The 27,453-nt window shown below is 38.8% G+C and overlaps 1 protein-coding gene across 7 annotated transcripts in view; it reads left to right on the forward strand.

Moving 5' to 3' along the window:
- Positions 1-27,453, forward strand: part of L3MBTL3 (L3MBTL histone methyl-lysine binding protein 3) — an 86,316-nt gene that overhangs the window by 24,617 nt on the left and 34,246 nt on the right. For all 7 annotated transcript variants that reach the window (XM_075498728.1, XM_075498733.1, XM_075498729.1 and 4 more), the window contains exons 4-12: positions 653-812; positions 1,822-1,960; positions 3,176-3,260; positions 5,568-5,659; positions 9,423-9,527; positions 11,191-11,326; positions 17,728-17,819; positions 18,386-18,537; positions 27,146-27,222. In XM_075498728.1, the coding sequence (XP_075354843.1) occupies positions 653-812; positions 1,822-1,960; positions 3,176-3,260; positions 5,568-5,659; positions 9,423-9,527; positions 11,191-11,326; positions 17,728-17,819; positions 18,386-18,537; positions 27,146-27,222 (1,038 nt within the window). The remainder of the gene's footprint in view (positions 1-652; positions 813-1,821; positions 1,961-3,175; positions 3,261-5,567; positions 5,660-9,422; positions 9,528-11,190; positions 11,327-17,727; positions 17,820-18,385; positions 18,538-27,145; positions 27,223-27,453) is intronic.

Genomic DNA, 27,453 nt, shown 5'->3' on the forward strand with positions numbered 1-27,453 from the left:
GCTGGAGAACTTGACAGTGCTTCATGTGTGCTCCAGTGCCTGTGAGTGAAAGAAACAGCATCCTCTCCTAGGCTACACGCCTCTTGTGGGGAAATTGTAGCTTAGGATGAGTGAGTAAGTTAGCATTTGAAAAATTCTTAGTTATATATTAGTGATTTTTTACTTCTGGTAGACCTCAGGCAGGTTGAGCAATAGCTACTGCTATGAGAGACTGTGGAATGTAGTCAGTGATTTACTTCCAGAAGTAAGTTCACCTATTGAAAGATAACTCCCTCCAAACCTTTTCCCCAAATAACCTTATGTGTAGGTCAAAAATGAGGCATGTCAGCCAGAAATGAGGTGATGGACTCCATGCAGTGATGACTCTGTGGGCAGTCAGCACGGTGGCTGTCACAAAATTCACAACAAGCAGTGTCGATGTGCCAGTGATGACAGAAGCATGAAATGGGTGGCTTCCTCTGTCTTGTGTTGCGATATGAAAACCCAACTTGCTTGTCAGGAATACAGACCCCATACAGACACTAACTCCTAGTTCTTCATTCTAACAAGAGTGGCGTGACTTCTGTTTTTCTGTTTGCTTGGCAAAGCCTGCTGAAGATGGTTGGAAATGTATCACCTCTACCTAAGTGAAGTTACTTTTTTCATTGTGCAGCCTTTTCAGAAAAGACAGGGATCCCCACAAGGTTGAAGGAAACTGCAAAAATGGATGGACTTGTTTTCTGTGAAAACTGTTACCGCTATGGTACCATAGAAGAATTTGTTCCTGAAGGGAAATTTTGCAGCCAGAAATGTGCCCAGCAAGTAAAAATCAAGTAGGTGCTATTATAAAGCATAGAAACAAAGAATTTGGCATAAATGCAGCATGAGATAAAAGTGGTGGGAGAAAATGTTAATGGTGGGGCAAAGGGAGATATTAAGCAGCCATGTTTTGGTGAGCCTCCATCGGTTTATAATGTTCTTTCACTGTTTTTCATGTAAATGCATTAACAACATTTGGTTTTGTCTAACACTGATGCTGAAGGCAGTATTTTTTGCTCAGTGTGCTATGTTCTGCTGTCAGATGCAAGCGGTAAAACAGTCTATGGAATGCATGAATCAGTGTCAGACTCCCACCCTGTTTCATGATCATTGGAATTAAGATAATCAGTAATGAGATGGTTGGTGTGGTAAGTTAATTATAATTAAGTGCAAGAACTGTGTTATAGATGACAGTGAGTGAAAACATGAGTGTACTGTAGTTTCTCAGTTTCTTTTCTTTCAGCTAGTGCAGTTCATCTCATCATAAAAGATTTGTGTTAGTATGTCCATTCTGTATTGCATATTACTGCATTATTGTAGTTTTTAACATCTATGATTTTGTGCATTTTCCTTCCTTTTTAGCTAATTGTTTCAAAGTTTTCTGTTCTGCTTGCTTGTTTAGCAATTTGTACAGTCACATACCAGCTTTTTCCAATTGGGTTTGTCAGTCTTAACAATTACCTTTGCTTTCCTTTCTGTAAACTGCCCTGCAGTCCTAAACATTTCACAGTTTGCTTCTCTGTGAGACTTGGTGGTACATGGGAAAAGACGCACTGTTTAAAGCATGCAGATCTTGTTCAGCGTAAGCTGACAGCTTTTCTTTTGCAGTTGCTATTGTATGTCTTTCAGATGAATTCTTTTGACAGATGTAGTTTTCAGTAGTATTTCTAAGAATATATTTGGTATAATACCCTGGGACCTACAAACACTTGACCTTCAGATTTACTCGCTTTTTACTTGCTTTATGAATATGAGAAGTGAAATAATATTGGCTTTGTGTCATTGTCTTAACTCTTGTAATAGAGAACCAAAGGAGGAAAAGCCCAGTGTGGAATGCAATGGAGAAGATGATTCCAAAAGCATTCGGAAAAGAAAAGCAAAGTTACCTCTCAAAGAAGAGCCCAGGGATAACGGGGAGAAGAAGGAGAATCCTGATGAAGCTGTTAGTATGCATGATAAACCCATTCCTGCAAGTATTTCGGTGGGAGTTTTGCCTTATATTGCAATGTCAGTAACTTCGTCAGTCTACAAGAACCATAATAAGTAGTTGGTTCACTTACCAATTTAATTATGCCTCATCAGTAAATTGCAATTATTGACAATGAACTGATAAGAGCTGGTTTTTATCTCCTTTCCCTCCTTTTTTAAGAACAGAACAAAAAGAATTTAAAGGAAAAATGATACTAACCTAGACTTGCTATGTCTTCAGCATAGAAAAATAGGAGTACATATTTCCCAACACCTGTTACTTTGTCACTCTGCACATGAATAAATTACTATAGACCAATAATTTATTTACAAAGAAAGCTACATTACAGTTAAGAAGAGAATACTTTTGATTTTCATAGTGTAATTTGCCTTAGAAAATCATAGCTAAAAATTTGGTTTTGTTTTGTGTTGCAGAGTAATGTGCTTTGGGGCACCTTTTGTCTTTTTTCCTTTTGGATTTATTCTTCATTTTAGAATAAACTTATCACAGTACCTTCCCATAATGTTTGCTTTCCTGTAATATTTGTTTTCTTCCCAATAGCTGTGACACTGCTGGGAGGAGCACAGTTTTGAGGGAGAAGGGGAGAGCTCTGCAGCTGCTGAATTGTCAAAAAGCTGAAGACACTAGAATTGCCAGAAGGGAATTCATAGCCCTCTGTATGGCAGTATCTTAGGCAAAAGTCAGGGGACACCTTCTTTGCCTCCATGCATCTGCCCTCCCAAATGAGTACTTACTCTGTTCATCTATTCAGGTGCTAGCGATTTTATATTTAGTAAAGCAACTGTACGTTTGAAAAAAGCAGACTAAAGCTGTGAGAGGTTTTCCTTTCAATTATTTTTGAAGCACGAACTTATCAAAGATACTGCTATTTATCTCCGTCTCAGCCAGGCCTGCTGAAGGCTTCGTGATCTGTCCCTGGTTTAGAGAAGGCTGGCTGGCTGAGTGCTGGGTGTTGAGAGTCCTGTCTGTCATTTTCACTGTGTTTGCTGTGATTTGTCATTGATGGCTCGCTTTGTTTGTATTAGACATCTGCAGGTTTGTTTGAGGTAGCGGAGAGCTATGTCAGTAGCCATTTAAATGAAGTCACAGTTAAACCTTGGATTTCTCCATTTTTACTGCACTAGACTTCTGAACTAATGATGTTACTGTACTCTTTTTTTAATTTAGGAGGACAAACCTGAAGGAAGGATCTTGAGAGTCTCGCAGAGAGCTAGGAGAAAAAGAAAAGGGGAAATAACAGTTTTGAAACAAAGTAAGTTAGATTATGAAACAAAAATCTCAGCTATCAATTCTTTAGGTAATATCCATTTCTTATTGTGAATTGCCAGCATTATTTCACTGAATTTGTATTCCCTATTGAATACATTTTTTTCAGTTCTGTAAAAAGAGAGTGCCAGTGTTATTTATAGCAGTTAAGTTTTGAGGATTGAAGAACTGAGAGGACCAAGTGAAAACTGGGGGAAACAACTCATCACTTGGAGATTGATTACCTTTTACAAAGACCTGGTTTATATACCTCTGGCAGCATGGAGGAGGATATAGTGAGTGTAAATGGAATTGATGCACATTTTAGGGGTTTTTTTCATCCCTCTACAGAGTGCCGGTATTAAAAGGAATCAGGCCCACTGAGTTCCCAGATGTTGAGAGACATGTATTAAGCAGAAGTGAAAGTTTACTTTTGTTTCCTTGGGGATCAATTTTGTATCTACAGTATGTGCTGGAAATAGACACATTTATGGAACTGTTTAGGAATAATTGCTATAATCAGTCCAGAGGGACATACGCTGCATCAAGCAGCATAATAAAACATATTTTAAATGAGTGCTGTTTTTTCAAGTATGATAGATAGTATAGGAAGAATCAGAGAATCAGCAGCTATTATACCTCAGTGGTCTACCAAGCACAAACCTACATCTTGCCCTCCAAAGTGTTTCTTATTGTAGACTGGGAGCCATTACCAGAAGTTGCCGGGCCACTAATCAGCACAGAGCTCCAAGTAGCTCTGCTGCACACTAGGCAGATGAAATACTGATCGAAGATGCAACGCATAAAAGTAATGGAAGATCCCCCTCCTGAGATAGAATTGCTTCTGAAATATAAATATTATTTCTACAGTTGTTTCCAAAGCTGAGGTGATGATAAGTGTGTGAGATAGAAGCACAAAGCTGATGTGCTATGGAAATCACTGCTGTCCACTGACAGAATGATCTGTACAGATTTCTTCTGGTTTTTTTATTTGGGAAAATGTCAGTTCAGCACAAGAGATTTGGTATAAAAGATCAATTTATATTCAGAACCAAGCACATAACTGTGTATTATTGTGCTGAGCAACACATCTCTTAAATGGAATAGATAAAAACTGGGTAAATCACAAATAAGATGAATGTGCTTTAATAGTGTTGAGCGAGCACTGTCATTCTGAAATTTGTTATCTTTTGGTTACATTATCAGCTTTCTTCAGGAGAGGTTGGCATTGCTATTGTTATGGTTCATGTTTTAATCATAAAAATGCTTAGCCAGGCTGTTACTTAAGAGACTTATTTCTCTTGTGAGTAGCTAACAGTCAGGATCAGGCCAGAATCATACTGTGGCCTGTGAGGAATCCTCCTGGCAGCATGAGCTTATGGTCTGAAATGCTAAGCTGCATGTGCAGAGGAGGCATTTTAGGTGAAGATCAGTAGAGCAGAGTGGAGGTGTATGAAAGTAGATACATACACGGCCAGCTTCACAAGCCATCTGTTTTTGAAGTTCCTGGCTTTTGCTAGTGCAGTTAGTGCCTTATTTTCAAGGCCTAAAAACTGTTACTCACTGATGTGACTGTAGCCAGTATTAAGATGGACTGTAGCCAATATTACAATTACTATGCAAGTGTATGTGAGTGTTCATATTATATGAGCAAACCTGAAACTGGAGGTTTCTGTCACATGCTAATGCAATGATGGGGGAAGAAAGCAGTGGGTGACGGTTTTAATGGCTTGGAGAAAATACTGTTAAATCACTGCCTCTCCACCCAAAAACATCAAACCACAAAGTGACAGAGTAGGTTAGAAACATTCTTAATACTGTTAAAGAATAAAGTATTTCAACTTTGATTGAAAAAACATGTCACGAGTGCTATCCAGTTGAAAATACTTTCCAGGAAAAGAAATTCTCAGGAAAAAAAATTGAAAATATTGGGCTACTTTGTGATTTGAACTGATCTTTTTACACATTTGCAAATTGTGTATCTTAATGCTTCTTATGAGCAATAAGGGAAAAGGGGCAGGGAGCAAGACTTTGTAAGTTGTTCTTGTCAACTGAAAGAGCTTTTTTTTGTTACTAATCAAGATTTGAACTGCTGGAAGCCTTTCTATACAAACCAGGAACCTTCATGCTCCTGATGCCATTAAACCTACAGACCTACTTCTTTTCCTGAAATAAGTCTTGAGAAACACCATGAATGCATTTAATAAAATGTAGATTTGAGATAGGTATATTATAAACTTCAAAGTGTTGGGGTTTTTTTTCTTGAGAAGTTAACAGTTACAGAATTCTTTTGCCATTGTGTGCTTCTTTACAGCTGTACCCTCTAAAGGAAGGCAAGCATGGTGTTGGGCATCTTATCTGGAGGAAGAAAAGGCCGTTGCAGTACCTACGAAGCTTTTTAAAGAGGTATGACCTTCTGAAGTTTAAATCAGTCAACCACCTAAGATCATGACATTTCTAGGAAATAAATTTAAAAAAAAAGAATTTGAAGATCTTGCACTTCTCTGGGGGAAAACCTACATGATTAAAATAATGCTATCCATCAGCAATCGTCAGGATAGTCGGGCCATGTGAAATTAGTTATCTTTCTCTGCTTTTTCGGAGAATTCTGTAGTTGTAGGTGAATGCTGTCAACTGAGACTACAGAAAGCAGATGCTTTTCCAAAATCTGCAAGTTCTAGCCTTTCCTCTAATCTCGGAAGCTAAAAATCTGATACATACCCTCATTTTTTCATGCCATATCATTCTCTTTAAATATCTTTAGAAAGGTGGTACAAAGGTCAACTTTTGGCTTGTTGCTTTGATTATATTACCTGTCTTCTTGCAGCTCCTGCTGACATTGTATTTTGTTACTACATCAGATACTAGTTTGGCTTGTTCCCATTTTGCCTGTCATCTGATTGGATGTCACATCATCATCTCTTGCTTGTCCTTTGCCTGCTATGGTAGTCTATGTCATTTGTGATTTCAGTGCTTTCTCTAGTGCTGTCTCTCTTGCTTGGAAGAGAGCTCTCTCTGCAAATCCACAAAGCTTCCATGCTGTTCTCTTCTCTCGCAAAACTTGGCAAAACATGTGAACATGTCTCAGCTGCTGTACTTCTGCTATGTATATCCAGTATTATTTTTTGATAATTCTGTTCTTTCTTGTAGTCTGTTTCTTGCATCTGTTTCTTTCTGTTTGCTTTATACTTCAATCTTTTGTGCAGGGATTAGCTTTTCAGTTTACATGTGCGTCTGATGCTGACCTTTAATTGATGCTTTGAGATGTTACTGAGGTACAAAGGTAAAGAACTAGGATTGCAGTGTACAGAATCCATAGATTTGTAGGTACAAGAACAACAGTTACCTGACCATCTGTAGTTATATCCCCCGTGCTATATACTGGTTGAAAAATTAACAAGAAAAAAACCTGGATAAGTAGTGTCTCTACCTGGAAGGTAGATTTACAAAGCATTGCTCTGCCTATCTGAAGTTCCATGAAATGCTCTTGCGGCACACAGGCATATACCAGCCTTTCTGGGTGCGGCACATGGTGGTAAAGTCTGGAGTTACGTGATGATATACTATTTCCTTTATTTTTCTCCACAGTGTACCTTTCTCATGCAGTGCATCTTATTTAATATTCTCTTTTAAAGTCTTCAGCCCCTGGGTCACTCTAAGGTTTTATTTACTGTGCAGTATTTAAAGCCTGTAGTGGAGAGAGAATTCTTAATAACACTCAGAAGCGGCCAGGTAGTATTTCTCCATTTTACAGATGGACAAGCAAGCCACAGTAACAGTAAGGTGAAAAGAAAAAAAAAAACCCAAACATTACCACCGATTTTGAATCCTTGATTTCTGTTTGGATTGTGAGAATTACTCTTTTTTCCCTTATTTTTCCAGTTCAGAAGCAGTACTTTTCACAGCATTTTTTCGTACCCTTAGTTAGGAATGGTCGGGATAACGGAGGGTCGTTGCCAATTCCTGATGCTTAAATCTTAGAGTCATTTCTAGGCTGTGACTGACAAGCCGTTATTGCTCCAGTAAAACAAATTTATTGACCCATTAATTTTGGGTTTTTTTCCAACCTCCAACTCCCCTCATGTAATCTTTTGGGTTTTGTGTATGTTCTTGCACCATGCATAAACATTTCTAATCCTCAGTCTTCCATCTGCTCATATGATGACTCCTTTTACCTTTACTCTTATTTTGTTATCTCTTCTTAACAAAGTATGTTTAAATGTTTGTTGTAAAGATAATGCGCGATTACCGAGTTTGTCATAGATTTACCTTGGGTGATGCGTTGAGAATAACGCGCAAAATTGAAATCTGTTAAATAGTATTAAAGTTACTAGTCTTCTAAAAGTTGCCTGTTATTTTTCTGTAACAGAAACCAAATTAAGATTGTGTTGCCTTAGAAGTTTTAGATTTGACAATGGGAAGAATAGTGAACAATTCATGTCTTGAATTTCAGGAAATACCTGTGTGGTAATTGCTTAATTTTTAGTGTATTGTTTGTACAGTAATGTTTATTATAAAAATGAAAGGATAAACAGATCTGCAACTTTTTCATTGTTTCCTTTCTTTGTAATTTTATTTGTGCTTGCTTTTGCAAAATCTCAGTTACATTTTTGGCCACTGTTCCTCAATGTGTCAGTATTTCTAGCATTTCAGTTTTCCACTGAGGTTTTTTGTCTGTAAGGTATTTATGATGTAGATGGGATTAACTGCAAGTCTGTGCACCAAGATGAACCGTAGAAGTTTCAGTTTATTGATTTTAAAAAAAAAAAAGCTCTGCTTTTACATTCCTCTTGAGGATGTATCTAGAATTATGCATAGTGTAACTTCATCAAACTTTCATTGATATTAGAAATGTTAAGTGTGATGATGTTAGGATGAAATACCTTTTCAAATGCATGTAGTGTGGTCAGATACTCTGATCCCTTAACTGAGGTCTACAAAATGATCCAAGCTGTTTTTAGATAGGGACTTAGAGCGGTGGTTAGACATTTATTAGCTGGCCACTTTAGGCTGATTTAAACTGATCTGGTTCTCTATTTCCCTTCCCCTTGACTGCATATTCCTGCTCTCGTGCTATGCACTGTATTTTTTTCTCCTGGGTTTAGTACTCAGTTTTATCACTTGCAGCCAAGGCCACCAAAGAGAGGATTCCCTTCCTTCCAAGTAGGTGAGACCTCTCCGAGTACCTCCCTTGGTACCTTTCTCTTCCCATTGACTGCAGAGGGTCTGCAGGTGGCTAGGGACCGTGTGTAACTTTTAGACAGAACAGAAGGAAGGGGGAGCATAGAAGATGCTTCTCGTGTGTTTTGTCTGTAACCATTTGGGACATAAAAACTGTCTGGCTGTGGATTTGTTAACCCGTGGAAAACCCTCTTCAGTTTTAGTCAGTTATTTTTCTGTTATTCCCTCCAATTTAACCTTAATATCTGCTAGCTTCCTTCTTTCTTTAACAGAGGGCAGGGAGCATGATACATGGGACGCTGATGCCTTCTGATTGAAAACATCCGTTCTGCTTAGCCTTGTTTTCACTTTCTGTTTTTTGAAAGATGTTCTTCTGGGTTCGTTGTAATGTGATAATAAGGGTAGTCATGTTCCTGTGATGCAAAAATATTCCTGGAAAGCTAGCTAAACTGGACTCAACATATAAAGGAGAAAATGACATCAAAGAGGGCATCGCTACATACAAACAATGTTTCATATTTCTGCCTTACAGTTCATCTTTGATGGCCTGAGATGTGGAAATGAAAAGGCAAAATAGAGCATCATTGTTGTGATTATTATAGGAATGGTGACCACCAGGAAGGTGTCACTGTACAGGCCGAAAAATAAATAATTACATTGTTAAAATGTTTTATTGACAATTAGTGAAAAAAGGTGAGGGCAAATCATGTCATCTTCTTTCCCTTGAATAATTTTTTTGCTAATTCTTTATAATTTTCTTACATACTCTCAAGTTTTAAGTCATTCTAGTATCAACGTGTTTTTCGAACAATCATCAATTCTCTTTTCCACTGTATGTTTTTAAAAACGTGAAACTTATTTTAAAGTGATTTATTAGTTTTTTCAGAAACATGAATAATAAATAATCATTGTTCTTTTTCTTATAAAGATATTCTGTCTTTCTCTGGTATACTTTCAGAAGTATTGAAACTGTTCTTTTCCATTGCAGTATCAGTCTTTCCCATACAACAAAAATGGATTCAAAGTAGGGATGAAGCTGGAGGGCGTGGATCCCGAGCACCAGTCGATATACTGTGTTCTCACGGTGTCTGAGGTAAGTAGAGGCTGTGAGTAGCCGTAGTGCGGGATTGCAGGAGAGACTGAACAGAAACAGCAGCGGCTGAAAGTGCTCACTCTTCCCTAACAAGCAGACAGAAACTGTATGTGGGAAGATGGCTTTTAAATTAATAACGCTGTATTAAATCTACCTGACAGACATGCAAAGACTGTATCCAGTGCCATGCAGCAGTGACTATTTACATATATTTAACATATGCAGCTAGAGAAAACAGTATTACACTAGTTGGATGATGTGTGGTTTTTCTGTAATCCTGTAGTTTATATCTATATTTAAAAGAGAAAATAAGTAGAAAAAACTGTTGACAACTGATATATAGCAGTTTTATGGAAGTTTAATAGTATTAACGGTTGCTCCATTCACTAATACAAATACCTAACACTTGTTTGTCTTGCAGTTGTGCTACAATTTTTTCAGGCTGATGGCCTCAGAAATTGCCTGTATTGGCAACTTCTACAAGTTAGTATACAATATAATCTCAGTATACAATATAATCTCTTTTTGCTGAAGTTTATGAAATAACTTTTCTTATGAGTAGTTTCTTTGCTTTTAATAGTATAAATGAGAACCTGTTTCCCAGTTACATTTTGTATGTCTTTCAAACATACCTTACATTAGTTTTTACATAGTTTTACCAAGGATCCTTTTTTGGTTTTGTTTTGTGAATTAAAATGAGGAAATGGGAGTAGGTAGGTACTCTGCTCTGTATCACTGGTATTCTAGGCAGCTGTAATTTTGCAGTTTATATTTTAATAGCCTAGGCTTTTGTGTTCCCATTTCTGGATCTCTTCGTGGCCCATAGTCATATCCCATTTCTGTGGATATCTCTTCCATTTTCTTGTGGACGGTGTGTCAGTGGTTGAGTACTTCTTGTGTACCTTGTGCTTGGCACTAAGTGATGGGTCATGTTTTACTGCAGGATAACCTGAATTCCACAGAATTCTGAGATGGCAAACTGAAAGTTATGTCAGAATATAAATTAAATACAAAATAGGGTGACCTTGATGTCGGGAGATTTTCACTGATGACTGCAGGAAAGTTATGGCATTTGGCACTCAGGAAGATGTGGAGAACTTTTGTACAGAGAGAGGGATTCCATCCTGTTTTTCTCTTCTTCTCGGTGGTTAACTTATTATTTCATGGAATAATGAAATTCTGGGGGATACCTCTATTGACTTCTCATCTTTAATAACAGTTCTCAGTATCTCTCTGGAGAGCCTGTTGAACATAGTTATTGTTGAGTGCTCTCTTGCATATTGATTAATTGGGATAGCTTGAGAGCATCGTTATCTGCACTTTGTCCATGATTGTATCAAATGTATTCATGCTCTTCTGCAGAGTTTCTGTTTTATTCTGATGTTGGGTTGAACAGTTTTCAAGTTTTTGAACACTAATGGCAATGTCCAGCTTTTAGTTAATTCTTTTCACCAGAAGAGGAGGCACTCAGACTAAGAATTACTTTGCTTTTTTATTCTTTCCTTTTTATCAAATGAATTTATTCATCCAGTGTTGCCTTGAGCAGAAGTAAAAGGCTGACTGAAAACACACTGTTATTATACATAATACTGAACAGAAGCTGTTATGTGTAGGGCAAGCATCTTAAAACGCAGTGTTGTATGTTGTACATTCCTGCTTTTAGGTTTGTGGCTACAGAATACGACTCCATTTTGATGGATACCCAGATTGTTACGATTTCTGGGTGAACGCTGATTCTTCAGACATTCATCCCGTTGGATGGTGTGAGAAAACAGGTCACAAGCTTCATCCACCTAAAGGTATTGTTTAGTTTGAAATGTGTGTGTTTTCCATAGCTCTGAGATCGAGGCTATCTGTGTAATGCTGTAATTATTTTTTTTTTGGCAGAAACTTTTTTGTTCATTTGAGTATTTGAACATGGCAAATTAAACTCTACTTGAATTTTTGCCAAAATCTTGAGGTTGAAATCCTACCTTTCTTTATTCAGTGGAAATTCAGAGAAAACAAGAAAACAAAATGAACTGTAAGAGTAATTTATAAGGCATTAGGAGAGAAAGTTAAACAACAAACGTAGCACCCAAATGAATGCTTATTGCAAGTGAATTGGCAGCATACTGGTGACATGTATGTTTAAACTGAGTTAAACTGAGCTGCTCACAGGCAGCTGAGAATTCTTTAGTAGAAGGTCTTACGATATTTTCATTACTAGATATTGAGCACCGTTATTGTGCATGTGTTGGCACAGACTAATAAAGATTGTGCTCTTGCCACAAAGAGTAAGCTTGAAATAGAGACAAAAGAGGAATGAACAGATAAGGAGGGAGAAGAAAGGGTAAGATTACAAGCCTGAAAGCATAATTTGTACATAGTTTATGTGAATGGTATACACATGTTGAAATATGTGTAATTTGCTTGCTTAATTATTGTATTTCAGATTATGTAACTTCTTTATTTTGGCAGATGGGGTACATGTGCACTGAACTGTACCATAAAAAAAGGAATAAATGGGCTTCCTTTTGGGGTAGGAAGGGACAATGTGGGGATGAAGGGAGCAAGTCCTGAAGCCCGGAGAGTGAGAAATAAATGAATGTGGTGTTTTGACATACAGAGTGAGGGTAGGATAATGTGGTTTCGAAAGGCTGCAACATTATGAATGTACAGAGTCAAGAGGATGCATTATTGGAGAACTGTGGATGTAACTGCTGGGGTGTGGAAGGTGAGAGTAAAGCCACTGAAAGTGTACAGGCAGAGGGCCTGCCAGTGTGGGAGAGGGTGGCATTTCTGCAGCTGAGCCTTGGAGGAGTATGAAGGAGCACATGCCGCTCTTCTGAGCGCTCCATGAGCTCCAGTCTGGCTGCAGGCAGGAGTGCTCTGTGCTGCCGCTCCAGTTTTCATCGGGCATAGTTCTGTATAACTGGCTGTGCAGAAGTAGCAGTTTCTTGAACATAAATCAGAATTTCTCAGAAGGTTGGCCTCCACTGAAGTAACAAGTTACATGTAGCAAATAAGTAGTCCCCAGTTATAGAGTTATTGTTGTTATTACAGCATGCTTAGTAAGTTTTATATCTGTGATGAAGGTTTGTCATCTTTTCCATCTTAAATGCCTGGTTTAGAAAGCTTGAACTTTCGTTAACAATGAATTATCGCTGCTGGAGGAAAGTTACTGTCTGTCTCTGAGTCACTTTCATGAAAAGTTTCTTCAGTTTCTCTTCTACTTTTAAGATGGTGGGAAGATTGTTCTTTGTGTTTATTATTTTTCAACATACTGAAGCAGTGCATAGATCTTTTACTTAGGAAAAGTCATGGAACTTATCAGAGGTATTGAGGGAGACAAGTTAGGAGGATATATGATGGTAATTCTCAGGGTTCTGGTTGTCATCCTGCACAGCTATGTACTCCTACCATCCCCAAGACATATTCTTGATTTTGAATAGCAAGGCTGTTCTCTGGTGTTTTTATCCAAGACCTGCAAAGTGCTCTGCCCTTTCCATGGCTTGGCTCTGTCACTTCACCTCCGTGGTAAGCCATTTCATCATTGATGAGGTATGGTGTGATTGCTGAAACCTGCTCTTGTACTTGTGGGACTTCTTCCATTGTCCCAGTGCAAGCCTAGCTTGCACGTGGGATGGAAGAGGAACAGGAAAGAACAAGCAGTATGGTAGAGTCATGCACGGGAAGGAGGCTGAGGGCAAACAGCCGTTTGTCAGTTAAACATATTTTTTCTAGTTTTTCAGCAGGAGGGCTTTCACTACTTACATTTTACTGATATTTCTGGAGTTCTGTTATTCCGAGGGGAGAGAGAAGATGCCAGTCTTAGGTTGTTGGGGCTTTTTGTGAGTTTTTATTGGACTGGACAGATTACGTATGTTTTTCTGCGGTATAACATTTTAATAATGATTTCTTTTTAGTGCCCATTGCAAATAATACAGGCACTAAACCTGATACTGCTAATGACATAGGGCACAGTATCTTATATAAAATACCACCTCACAGAAGGACTCAAAGGTTTGCGTTAGTAGCCATTTGTTTTCCAGATACAATGCAAACTTATGACCTTTATGGTGTAAACCATAAACTATTTGGAACCCGGTGGCCTGAGAAAGGAGCAGACACTCCTGCCGTCTTTCTGCGTAGGGCAGCCCCGGTTAATCGTTCCTGCAAGCTTGGGCAGAAGTGTCCTGTTCCACGGGAGGAGATTGTAAGGAGGGTATGCTCCAGGGGGATTTTGGGGCCTGGTAACTGATTCCTTGTTTTCTGAGAGGGTTGAAAGTGGGTAACTTTCCAAACAGGTCTAAGTTGATCTTTCCTTGTGCGGGACAGGAGGCTATTTATTGTGACAGGAGAGGACTGGGGGGGGTGTGAGGGACATGAGAAAGGAAGAACATTATTCCAGATGTTTTCTGGTACATATTTGTATCCTTGTTTATTAAAACGGAAGGGGCAGGTAATTCTCAGTGCCGCCGGGCAGGACAGGGCTCGCGGCGGGGTGTCTGCCATCCCCATAGCAGCAGAGGCAACAGGCGGCTGTGTTTGGGCTTGCAGTGGACATGGGGGAGCAGAGCTGCAAAACCAAACTGGGCTTTGTGGGAAGAAAAAAGATGGTGTTTCAGGACGCTGTTCATCCTGTGTGCAAAGGAGGTCACTTTTCTGTCTCGCGGAGGTGAAACCTGCAGAGGGGGGACGGATGTGTGTGTGTTCCCAGAATTATCATGGGCTCCGCCATGGTAATACTGCTGGGTTTTTGCCTGGATTAGGCCGAGAATTGTTTGGATGTCAAAGGGAGAAGCTGGTGCAGTAGAGGCTGCCTGGTTTTCTGAAACCACTTCAGAGGAGTTGCTGTGCAGTCAGCAAAGAAGGGAGAGCCTTGAAAACTGTCTGTCACCGAAGGTCCCAAAGTAAAAATTGCATTAACATTTTTTTGGGAAAATTAATACAGCTCTGTAGTGTTTCTTTTTAAACAAAAACAGGTGTTAGCAAATCAACAGAAATGAAAGCACGTAAACAAACCAAAAGTGAATTTTAAAAACAAGACTTATGATCCTATCACCATCAAAAACAGGCATTAGTGAGAAATGTGAGGCATGAACTGCACGTTGAAGTTCTGTTCCAGGAGCCCATATAGTCCTAATAATGGTGTAGTTTCACAAACTCTTGAAAATAGAAATTCACCAACAAATCATTAAGAAGAAAGAAAGATCAAAGTGAGAAGAATATTCAGATTCATAGAAGATATATTATAAGCTATATTATAAAAAACCAAGACTCTTATCTACTCTTATCTGGAGAGCAGCCCTGCAGAAAGGGACCTGGGGGTGCTGGTCGGCAGCAGGCTCAATGAGTCAGCAGCGTGCCCTGGCAGCCGAGAGGGCAAACCACATCTGGGGTGCATCAAACACAGCATAACCAGCCGGTCAAAAGAGGCGATCATCCTGCTGTATTCAGTGTTGGTGCGGCCTCACCTTCAGTACCGTGTGCAGTTCTGGGCCCCACAATTTAAGACGGATGTGAAGGTCCCTGAATGCGTCCAGAGGGCAACAAAGCTGGCGAAAGGGCTGGAAGGCATGTCCTATGAGGAGCGGCTAAGGACTTTGGGCTTGTCTAGTTTGGAGAGAAGGAGGCCAAGGGGCGACCTCATTGCTCTCTACAGCTTCCTGAGGAGGGAAGTGGAGAGGGAGGTGCTGAGTTCTCCCTGGGATCTGGGGATAGGACGCATGGGAATGGTTCAGAGCTGTACCAGGGGAGGTTTAGACTGGACATCAGGAAGCATTTCTTTACCGAGAAGGTGGTCAAACACTGGAACAGGCTTCCTAGAGAGGTGGTCGATGCCCCAAGCCTGTCAGTGTTTAAGAAGCATTTGGACAATGCCCTTAATAACATGCTTTAACTTTTGGAGAGCCCTGAATTGGTCAGGCAGTTGGACTAGATGATTGCTGTAGGTCCCCTCCAACTGAAATAGTCTATTCTAGTCTACTTAACAAATTATATAATTCCAGTTAGCCTTCACATCGTGTGTTTGTAAATTGACTGGAAATTAATAAAGCCCATAGTTTTAGTTAGTGAATGCTGTTCTATATCTGCAGTGACTAGATCAAATTCACCTTTGGTCCTTTTCTGAGAGATGAGGTAGGAGCTAGAGATCTTCCTTTCTTACTTGGTGACTGGAAGACCCATGCTGTGCAGAAACTGTTTCACAATCTACTGAAACCAATTGTTTTTCCATGGACTTTGTCCCAGTACCAGTACCTGATCCCATCACACATGCAGTAGGTGGGAGTTTTGTGTTGTCGACTGTGAGCTTTGAGCTAGGTTTGAATATCCTCTAGAATTACAAAGGGAAAATTAAAGCCTCAATACCACATTCCTTTAAAAAGTATTTCAACTGGTCTACATGCAGCTATAGTATATCAAGACAAGAGGCAATTGGAGTGTAAAGAAAAGTATCATTGTTTGGACTTGGAGGTTAATTTATGTTAGCTAATATTTAAAATGAAAACTGAGAAAGGCAGATGTGGAGAAGGTGAAGTTAAAGGATTCTTTACTTTTGGTTCCTTGAAAATACGAGATTCTCAGAAAGTTAAACAGAGCTGTTGTTTGTGGCGTATTTGAGTAACTCTTCAAATAGTCAAGAGGTGACGCATTTCAGTAGTTAAGGCAATCACTTACTGAAATTGGTGGTGGTTTCGGTCTTGTTTTACTGGATTGTAACGTGTGAACTAAAATAAATGTTCCTATAACTATTATTTAACAGGTGAATAAAGGAAAAAGGCTATTTGCTTACAACTCTCAGCATTGTTTTATAGATTAGAGGTACAAACAGTTTCTTGTGAATTATTTTATGCGGTTCAATGTATTATGAATTACGTTATTTTTTCTCTAAGAAACTAGAAGAGGCAAACTATCAACAGAAATTTAGATTTCTTTCCAAGTGCTGTATGCATAGAATAAAAAATGCGGAAAGTCCATGCAGGGGACAGCTTACACTGTAAATGCATAAGGGGTCCTGGGGCATTGATGGTGTAAGAAACTGTTTTGATAGAATGTAGGGAGTTTGTTTGAAAGCTAGTAGTGGTCATGCTATATTAGTGATAGCCTGAGGATGTAGTAGGGTAAAGTCTGTAGGAGGAAGGAATTTCTTTTATTAGACTGACTGGCATAGTGGGAAGAGCTTTGGGGCCTGTAGACCCTTTGCTGTTTCTGAAGTAGAAACAACAGACTGAAAAGCAGCTGGAGAGCAGTTGCCCCAAGCTTGTTGGTTGTGTGTGTGTCAGTCAGACCACCAAAGGGAATTCAGTTGGTACCTGTGAGGCAGAGAGGTGGTGGTAAGGTGCAGTTTTCTTGGGGGGAGACAGAGAGGTGACTTGTAGCCTGTGCTGCTTGGAGAGATTTGTTCGAAGGGAGGGACATTACAGTATGAAATTGATATCTTACTGAGATTAATTTTTGATACCTGGTAGAATTATGGATTTTAGTTTCTAGGCTCCCCCTAGATGTTCTGCCGCTTGAGGACCTTCAGTTCCCTTGACGGCCAGGACTGCGAGGTCGGAGATCAGGGATAGAGCAGTGATTTTGTAAGAAATGCTCCCCTCCTTGTTTTGAAGGTGAAATTGAAACTGATCTGAAATCTCCTGAGTTCTTGCCTAGTGCTTTATTTATATGACTATTCTTCCTCCCAGATGAAGATTAGGAACAGTTCAAATGTCAGTCCTAGCCAACTATAAGAAACTAATAATGTGCAGCTCAAGAAAGCAGAGTATTTTGCTCAGTTAGTGTAAGGAAAGCTTGACATTTTGGTAAGGAAGCTCAGCCAGCCCTAAATAAAGAACATGATTCCTCTTTTTAATACCAGATGCCCAAATAAAAATAGAAAAGCTTCATCAACTTTCTTTTGAACTCTATAAGCTCCTCCAAAGTGTGTACTGCTAAAATTTTTAATAATCCAAACCAGTGCTCCCTCAGAGACTCATTGAGTTCATATTGGGGTAGAATTAATAAGTAGTTTTAAAGTAAATTTTCCCAGTGTTGTTTATATAAAGTTAGAATAAATAGTTAACAGTGCATAATCTTTTCAGTTTTGAAGTTGTAAGAAACAGTTCAGAAATGGATGGAAAAAATAATTTCATCAATTATGATCAAATCACCTGCATGCACCTTGTGTCTCATGCCTATCATTTCTTGCCCTTCTTTTATGACCCTCATTTAGGATATAAGGAAGAAGAATTCAGCTGGCCCTCGTACCTAAAGGCATGCAAGGCTCAAGCTGCCCCTAAATCCCTGTTTGAAAACCAGAATGCAGTAAGTACTCACTAGTTACTAATGGTGTGGAAAGTTGCTAGTGTGCTCATGTGTGTGGTAGAGACTCACAGCACATTTCAGTGGTGGCAGACTTGAGACTTGAAATTTAAGATAAAAATGTTTACAACAAATTCAATAACATTCTCCACTTCAGTTCGCTTCTGCAATTCAGATCCATTAATTTTTTACTAATCTGTTCAAACATCTGATCTGGCACATTCAGAAATGGTATATTAAATGAAATTTAAGACTTGTTATTAGTACGGTGTCTCGCACCATAATGTGTAACAAGCACGGTCTTTCCGAGAAAGTATCTAAGACAGAGTTAAAACCAACACAGTTTTTTTAGCAGTTAATTTTAGCAGCATGTTTAGGGTTTTTGTATTTCAGAAACCAGTAGTCTCTGTGTTTGAGCATCTCTCATGTCAACTAATTAGGCTGCTGCCACTCTGTTGGGGCAGCTAATTGGGAAACTTAGAAATGACATGAATATATTGATTGTGGACACTGGGAAGATTTCTGGATTTATAGTATTTATCTTCAATTAAATGTCTTTCTCCGTGTAGACAGTGATTCCGTCGGGATTTCGAGTGGGGATGAAGCTGGAAGCCGTAGACAAGAAGAACCCGACTTTCATTTGTGTTGCTACGGTAACAGACATGGTGGACAATCGTTTTCTGGTTCATTTTGACAACTGGGATGAGAGTTACGACTACTGGTATGATGTTTTTGTCTTGTATCCTAGTGAGACCTATCAGAAACGTGTTAGCTTTAAGCACTGTTTTCTGTGATACTGTGAGCACTGACTGTCGATACAGTTACCATACCAACTTTTGCTAGATTTGTAATCATGGCCGCCAAAGTATGTCTCAGTGGCAGACTGGAGGAACCAAATTTCCCCTGTCAGGTTGCACATGAAAAATTTCAAGAATGTGCTAAATGAGTGTTTGCGTGTGCTGCTACATCTGGAGTTGTGGATTCATTTCTCATTTCAATGGTATCTCTGAGATTGGTATCTTTAGTAAAGAATATGCACCATGATAATGCAACTAATTGTACTTGGAATTAGTTTTACATATAGTTGTAAATTGAAAGAAAGGCTGCATTTTTTCGTAAGGTTCTTGATCCACTTTTGTTGTTCAGACCGAACCTTAGCCATCTTCTTTAAGACATCAGGATAGTGGCAAAACCTGGTTTTAGTCTTTTGTGTTCTACATTCCCCTGAAAATTGTGATCCTGCTATCCTGACCTGTGTTAGAGATGACCTTTCTGCATGTTGTATGGTGGAGGAGCTTTGTGTATCTGTATAGAAAAGTCAGTGGATGGAGCAGGACATACTATGAGCATAAAGATACTGAAGGAAATTCAGGCTTTGGCTGTTACAGTGCAGGTTTGTATTTGCACTTGCATCTTCTTTTGGCAGATCATTTAGAGCAAAGCGATATACCTTACATACTTTGAAGAGTAAGTTACTGCAGAACAGGTAGAGCATTGTAAGCCTATGTCTTGGGTTTGGCAGTGGCAAATTAATTGTATAGCTGGGCCTGTAAAAATAAATTAAGAAAGTTTTCTTCATCTGTATTTGATGACTGCTTAGGCACTGTGTCAATGAGAATGATGTGAAACTATTATGTAACTTCAAAACTTTGTGAGTCCATCTCTTGAAATAATATATTGTATGGACTACATGACAAATAAACTGTAGGAGAACTAAATTATTGAAGCAGCAGTGAACAGGCCTTTCAGTGAAGTCAAGAACTCATTATCAAGATAATAGGCCATAGGAGTCAAAGACCAGAAATATTAGTGGTTATTTCCATGAAGAAGTAACACAGAACATACATTTCCTCTACAAAGCAGCAGGAAACTGGGGACTGGGAAAAGGTATTCTGAATTTCCTGGTATTTGAATGCTCACTAATAACAGTTATGCCATTAATTATGAAAACAGCAGTTAGGCAAGGCTTTTAGGGCAAACACAATGCAATATAACCTGTAGTTTGTTCAGAGGTAGCATAGGTATCTCTCTAAAACATTGCACTGTATATAGCAGACATACACTGAATTTCAGGCTTGTTAATATTCCCATGTCAACAGGAATTTTGTCCACCAATCTTCTCAGAAGAGGGAAAAGCAGTTTTTAAGTACATAAACAGGCTTTGCATTTTTGCAGTCATAGTATTCTGAAGTGGGTTTTCTGAATTTCGTATGTAGAATATGTGAAATAATACCTTCTTAAAAGATGAGGGAAAATCAAAGTGGAAAATGTATAGGTGTTTGAGAAATCACTGGAACTGTATTTATACTGAAGCCAAGCTGAAGATTGGTTCTTTTGGTGAAATCGTAAGATACCTTTCTGGAAGGAGCAAGAAGATACTGCCAGAAATACTGTGCATGGAAATTAAATTCTGAGTGGCGTGGCCTACCTCTCTGCCTTGCTGTGACTGAGAACAAGAGTGAATAGAGGAGGAAGGAAAGAAAATGGGAGAAAAGAACAGCAAATTAAAATAGCAGTGGAATGTCTGACCAAAAGGGAGCCTAAAAATGCGCCCTGAATGCATCCCACTTACATTTTTAATTTTAGATACCAGGTTTGTAGGGGCCTTAAAATATCTTAGGTGCATAAGTTTCACATCTACTAACTGGTGTCTGTAACTAAAAATGAAAAGTTCTGTTGGGATTACCCAGAGTGGAACCTCATAGTTTCCCTGCACCTGCATATAAGTTTCAATCTCAGAATTATAATGAAGGAGAAATGATGTATTTATTGTATGTAGTTAAATCTATTACCAACACCTAAACTTTTTTAGGTTTCAGGCTTTCAGCCTGAAGATACTCTTCCTGACTTTCTCCTGAGCAGTAGAAAATACGTTAATGGTTGAAAATAAGTACCCTGGCTAGAATTAGTCATTACTACAGCTCTTTAGTGCATGGTGGTGATACTTTCAGTGTATTGTAAATCCCATTAAATTGTCCTTTGGCAGTGGCTTTTAGAGGGAAGAAAAGTGAACAAAATTGACGAATTTAAGACTTTTCTTCAGGAAGGAGAATTTTGACCTATATGACACAAGCCATCAGGTCCTTTCCATCTGTCCCATCTTTTTTGATTAAATAAATAATACTTCTTTGAGAGCCAAAGACATTCTCTCTAAGTGGAATTTACAAATTTTCTTATGGTTGTCTGAATCTGGAAATAGCATTTGGGAATCTTTGGGTATGTCTGAACTATGAATTAACTACAGGTCCATGCTAGCTTTCGATTCTCCATTCTCTTGTGTCTGTTCTGCTTACGCACAGATTTACGTTGCCTCAGCTTCCTAATTTTTTTGTGACCAAACCCAAACACAGCTACAGCTTGCACAGGAGATGAAGGTGTGCTAGCTTATTGCCGCTTGCCCATAGGAGGGAGGGACTGATGGCCGTGCTGGACGTGCTGCAGCCCAAACTTGCTGGGTCAGAGGGCTCTGGCTGCTCTCATCCTTGGCTAGGTCTGAACTTCCCCTGCAGAGAAGGTGCTGCAGTCACCTTTTGAGATCAGCTTACCAGGAGTGTGAGAAAATACGATATCTCATGCTTCACTCACTATTCTGTTCCTGTCCATCTTGCATAGAAAAAACAATTTCTGAAGCACATCATGAAGACAAATCAGCTTTTGATTTTCTGAACCATTTTCTAATCTGTATGAGGTTTGGAACAGACTAGATTTTGGTGTGGACTAAGAAAGAGGCCAGTTCTGCTCTCCACCAGCATCTGATAGTTTGCTAACAGCCAAGTCCTTAAAAGTTGTGCTCTGCTTGTTTCATTTTTGAGATAATTGACTTTGCTCCACTCTCTTTGAAAGGAACAGTCTTTTTGAAGGGTTTACATTATGTCAAAAAGAAGATAAAACAATCTTAAAGAACCATGAGTCACAGTGCATGTTTTTATCTATTTAAATGGATAATGGACCATTATCTGACCCTAAAGCTCTAAAATTCCATGCAAATCACCATGCAGCTGTCTTATGAGACTTTAAGTAGAAAGTACAGTGATGTGGCTTGCTATACCACCTCTGGATGCATACCAAAACCTCATGGGCCACGTTTTGGGAAGTCCTGACCTAAAATAATACCAGCTTTACACTTGTTAGTGATGAAGTATTCTCACTTATGCACTAGATGGGGCTGCAGGATGGTTTCTGTGTTTTTTTTTCCTTTTGTTTCTTCTTTTTTTATGCACAGTTAGATGACTGACATCTCACAATTAAGTTGTGTAAGTAGCATTCTTGAGGGCATATATGGGTATAACACATGTGAGTGTAAGTGGGTTTTTATAGATAATATTTTCATTACAGATTGTATCTACATTTAATAAAGTGAAAATCAAAATATGAAAAGATTTGTTTCCCCAAAAGGGAAAATCAGAAATTATTTCAAAACAGAAAATGAGTGTAACACATACAGCTTATTTTAAAGAAAATGCCGATTACTAAATAAAAACTCTGTCCAGATCTTCAGGTAGAGACCCATTTGGGAAAATATTTTTCTAAAAGAATGGAATATTATTTTTTTTTTTTTTAACAGTAAGCATTATGATCCATCTCTTTTGATCTGAATTTAATGAGCTGTATATATGAAACAGATTTTTGGGAAAAATTAACAGGACAGCTGAAGGTGACCAATAGAAAAATACTAAGTCTTCTTCCATATCTGAGTCTCCCATTGGGACATGCTCTCCCGCCGTGAGTTGAGTATTGTTGAACTGCACACGTGTTCCTTTCACGCAGAGTGGTACACGCACCAGGGGTTCACACTGTCAGCTGCCCTCGGCTTTCCTTATTGCAGAGCTTCTTCCTGGCCTTTTACATCATGTAGCTCTTCCCTGCTTTGTCGTCTTTTCTAAGCTGTAGTTAAGCTGTCTGTAACTCAGCGGAGCTGCCGCTTGTTCTGTCCCCCTGCGTGGCTCTCTTAGGGGTTCAGCTGGCATGCTCTGCTGCTTTTGGCTCCACTTCAGCTTCCTGGATTAGCTTCAGTTTCCAGTACGGATAATAGATGTCTTTGTCTGCATGTTCTCACATGACAGAAAGAATGGACCGCAAGTGGCATGAATTGTATGGACATTATAATCTTGCTTTATTAGTTGACCGTGTGTGTATCACCACTCCACTGCTTGGTGGAAGGTGGTGGTGCTCTGCCACAGTCCAGGGGTAGGTAGGTTTGGAGGTGCAAAATTCTTCAGCTCCTACTAGTGGTGGTAACCTTTTTTGGCCTAGCAAGCATCCTCACAATTCATGGATCATTGTGTTTTATGAAGCGCATGAGCCTGCCTTCTGTTTTGGAACAAAGGAGATAAAAAGCTGTGGGACGTGGCAAATTGGTTGTGAAAAGTCAGAGTAGCCTTTAGCATTCCAGCTGAGAAGTCTTGGATTTAGTCTGATAGACTATTGTTGTTCTTCCAAGCTAGATAATATGTTCATGAAATAACACACATTAAAGCGTAATAGTTTTACTTTAAATTGTGTGTGACTTTTACTGATCTCTACTTTTTGTTGTTAAATGGACTGTTAGAAGCTAAAAGGCTGTGTGAAATCAGTAGGCAAAGATGGACTGTATGACCTGGTTTTGCTAGAACAGGGATTTTTTTTCCTGGGGCCACCATGGTTACAGAAGTTTCTTACAGGCTTATCTGTAATGACTGGGTTTTTCTTTTAAAGCAAATCAAAATGTTGTGGATGTTTTATAGTGCTATTTTGTGGTGCTGTAGTATGTAGCACTCATTGCTATGTGTTCCATGTTTGCTCCCATTGCTGTAATGTCAGAGCATCTTCCAGAAGTGCATCTTTCATTGCAACATAGCTTGGTCACTTGCTTCTTCTTGAATCTTCAAGGCAAGAAGTGCGTGCAGTGGCATTTACTTTTCAGAATTTTGTAAAAATGTATGTTCAAACTATGCTTGAAAAAGCAAAACAGAACAAATGCATTTAGAAGGTTTGTCCTGATAAGTGTTTTTAGACATCTACCTCATTCTTTTAAGTATAATACTGATAATACCATAGTGATTCATGAGCATGGGTCTTGTTCCCAAATTTAACTTAGGAGACTTTTGAAAATAATTTGTGGACTTTACTCCAAAACATTTCAGGAAGTAAGATGATATGTCCTTCCAGTGCAGAAGGATACCTCATCCATGTAAAACTCCTTGTAAATTCTTCCATGTAAAACTCCAACTTGAGAGGGATAGAAGAGGGAAGTGCTGCCCCCCTTGGTCCTTAGCTTCTCTTCATAGTTACTGTAAAGAGAAAGGACGAGGACAGAGGGAGCATGAAGCACTCGCCTTTTCTCTGATTTGTTTGGGGAAAAGTGTTTCTAGGAGTCAGATGGTGAGTTTTAACAGTGCAAAATTATCACAAAAGTCCTTTTTCTTCCTTTTATTAATGGCAACTTCAGTGATTTAGAGAGTACCTGGTCTGATACTATAAATACTAAATACATATAGTATAGCTTTATATATTGTAGTAGGACAAAAGGTAGGCATTCTTGAAGTGGCTTGAATCCTTGGCTATTGTCAGAGCCATTATAGAGTCTATCAAAGGTAGGTTTTATCTGCTAGAAATTGTTCTGTTTGGCATCATTACAAAGAAATACTAGCAGAGCTGTTTCATACATAAAGCCACAAGATAATTGTAGTAGGTTGGGCAATATTTTTCATCATTAGTGCTTGACTCTTTTTAGGTAGAAGGCTAGAGGAGTACTTGTTGTGAGACAATGCTTCTGAGACACCCAACCTGCATTTCTGTTGTTGAAGTACATCCATGCTGAATTTTAGACATCATGTAAAATTACTTTTCAGATTAAAAAAAAAAAAAATTAGTGTTATTCTGTGTATTCCAAATACGATGTGCTCCTTTATTTTTCTTTTATGCAGCACAGGTTCAAAACTGCAATGTGGTAGTAGCCCAGGATTCAGTCTACAGTCTTTTCTGCACTGTGTTTCCTTTTGCAATCTTTAAAACATGTTTGTGTTCAAGATCTGCAGACCTAGCATTTTGATCTGAGCCTTAAGATGTTAGGGTGCCTGCTAATTTACCTTCAACTTCTCCTTCTGTCATGCACAGTTCATTACACCCTCTTGGGTATTACAGATTATCAACATGTGATACTTTTAAAAAAATATAAATTAGTACTGCTAATTAAGGGAACTTAATGAATATGAACTTCCAGCATGCTAATACTTTCTGGGTAGATACAGATAATGATTATTTTATAACAATCAGGGAGAGCAGACTCACTGTTCAGGTATTTTGCATTAGTAACTCTTGGGTTGAGGGGAAAGGGAGAGAATACATGTTACTCTCCAGCCTGACGGCTGAGACATTGACTTGAGAGAGGGAATTAAATAGAAACTGGATCACAATGAGTGTTTCAGTATTTTGTGCAATGATTATTGTATATGAAGTACATGTCTTCATACATGGATGCTCTCTGCTTGTCTTCTTTCCTGATTAAATATTTGAGAAGTGTTTGGAAAGCAGCATTCCTTCAGCAGGAGGGAGAGATGGTGTTTCTATCTAGACTACTGCTTGGCTACTTGAGCTTGGTTTCTTGATCCCTCCCTGGGGAACAGGGCATCAAGGCCTTAGCTACTTCAGCTTACTCAGGCTGCAGTTTGTTGGCCTTGGTGGGTCCTTGGAGTGAGTGAGGCACTGGGCTCGTGGCCACTGGAGAGATGGAAACGCTGATGGGATTCTCCAGAAGAGAGGGTGCGTAGCTGGGAATATTTAATGTCAGCTACTGAAGCACCTTTAGGGTTAGGAAATAGTGGAAGAGAGAGATAGTGCACTGTAATATTGAATTTATCTAACTAAAGAAGAAATTAGGTGGGACAGGCTCCTAAGAGAAGCAAGGTCCCTGAGGACAGATCTGCATGGGGACTTACATGGCTATATATGTTTCCAGCTAAATAGAGGCAAACAGTATGTTCGCAAAGCGTAGTGCAGTGCCGTGCAGAATAATGCTAGCTTTTTGTGTCAGCATGATGTTCCTTAAGTCACCCTGACTACATAAGTACTATCTACTCCTTTAAAAAGCACTGTTAATTGTTCAGCCAACTCAAAAACAATCATTAAGTATCGATGCAGACACAGGAATGGTGCATGTTTCACAGCAGAGTCTGATGGCTTTTTACTTTCCCCGTAGATCAGTCTTTTTGCCTTTCCTAATAATATTGAGTAATAATATAATAATTACAGTATGTACATTATATAGTATATACACTATATGTTATGTTGTACATAATGTGTTATGTTATGAAATAATATATCAATAATAAAATTATATATAGTTCTATATATAATAATTTAATAATAATAAATGTTTAAACAGTTTTTCTCTCATCTGCTTTTATATCAATTATGTTTTTGCAGTGTGTGTCTTTTTTTTTTTTTTGTATTGCTAAGCACAATGTAACTGAACCAGTGAGCACAATGAGAGCATCTCTCCTTGCTTCAGACAGATGCCAGCACATGTCAAATGTAGCTCACCCTGCCTCTGTTAGTCTTCTGTGGTTCTTGTGGCATGCCACAGGCAACAGCACTAGTGCAAAATTTGATGCACATGACAGAAAATATGGGAAGTTGTTAGTCCCTTGAGTAAGAGAGTTTGATCAATGTTTTTAGAGCAATTTGCAGGTTTGGATCACTGATTAGTTCTGGATTCTTTCAGGAAGTTTGGGGCCTAAAATGCTATTTTATTCTTTTTTGCTGACAGTTTTTCTCAGATGTACTTTGCTTATGTGCTGCTGGGTTATAATAACATGTTTATAGCTCCATTCAAACCACTCAGAATCTGGTTTTGAATTTTTACTTGTTATTGACAGTGCATTGCAGTTATGCATGATTTTCTAATCTGCCTCCAGGTGCAACTTGGATCATTAATCAAGGTCTTTAAGCTTTTGGTTTAAAGTTTCTGTCTTGGCATTGCAAAACCCCATCTGTCTTCAATGGGATTACTGTGTTCTTGCAACCAGCCATCATGTTTCTACCAGGAGTCTCTACATGTGAATTTTTCAGGTCCAGCATTATAGCTTCTCAGTGGAGATCTACCGCCAACTTAAAGGACTTGATTTTTTGATCTTCCAGTGAAATTGTAAATAAAGCCTTATGCTTTTTTAGGTGGTAACAAGTCAGTGTTAAATGCATTCATATCTTCAGGTTATGTTTGCAGTGTAAGTTGAAGATGTTGTAGGTTATTTGGAATTTGTGAAATCTTTTTTGTATGTCTTGTTTTCTAAGTGTAATAGGATGTCTGAAGAACTGCATTATCAATCCTCTTTTTTCTCCCCCTCCTCCAGGTGTGAGGCAGCTAGCCCACATATTCATCCTGTTGGGTGGTGTAAAGAACATAAAAGAACTCTCATCACCCCACCAGGTTTGTGTCTTATTACACATTGGAAAGATTGAAGGAGGTTATAGTCAGCAAGCAGCATTAAAACTTACAATAAGCTTATTGTTACCCCTCCTGAATTCTTCTTTCTGTAATTAAGAATTGGTATTTGGGGAGTTCTCAACTTTTTACAGGACATAATATATTGAAAGTAGAAGTACAATAGACACTATGTGTTAAGTATGCATGTGTGTGCTGCTTTACTAAAAGAGACAT

The sequence above is a fragment of the Mycteria americana genome, chromosome 3 (genome assembly GCF_035582795.1).
Source record: "Mycteria americana isolate JAX WOST 10 ecotype Jacksonville Zoo and Gardens chromosome 3, USCA_MyAme_1.0, whole genome shotgun sequence".
Taxonomy (NCBI): domain Eukaryota; kingdom Metazoa; phylum Chordata; class Aves; order Ciconiiformes; family Ciconiidae; genus Mycteria; species Mycteria americana.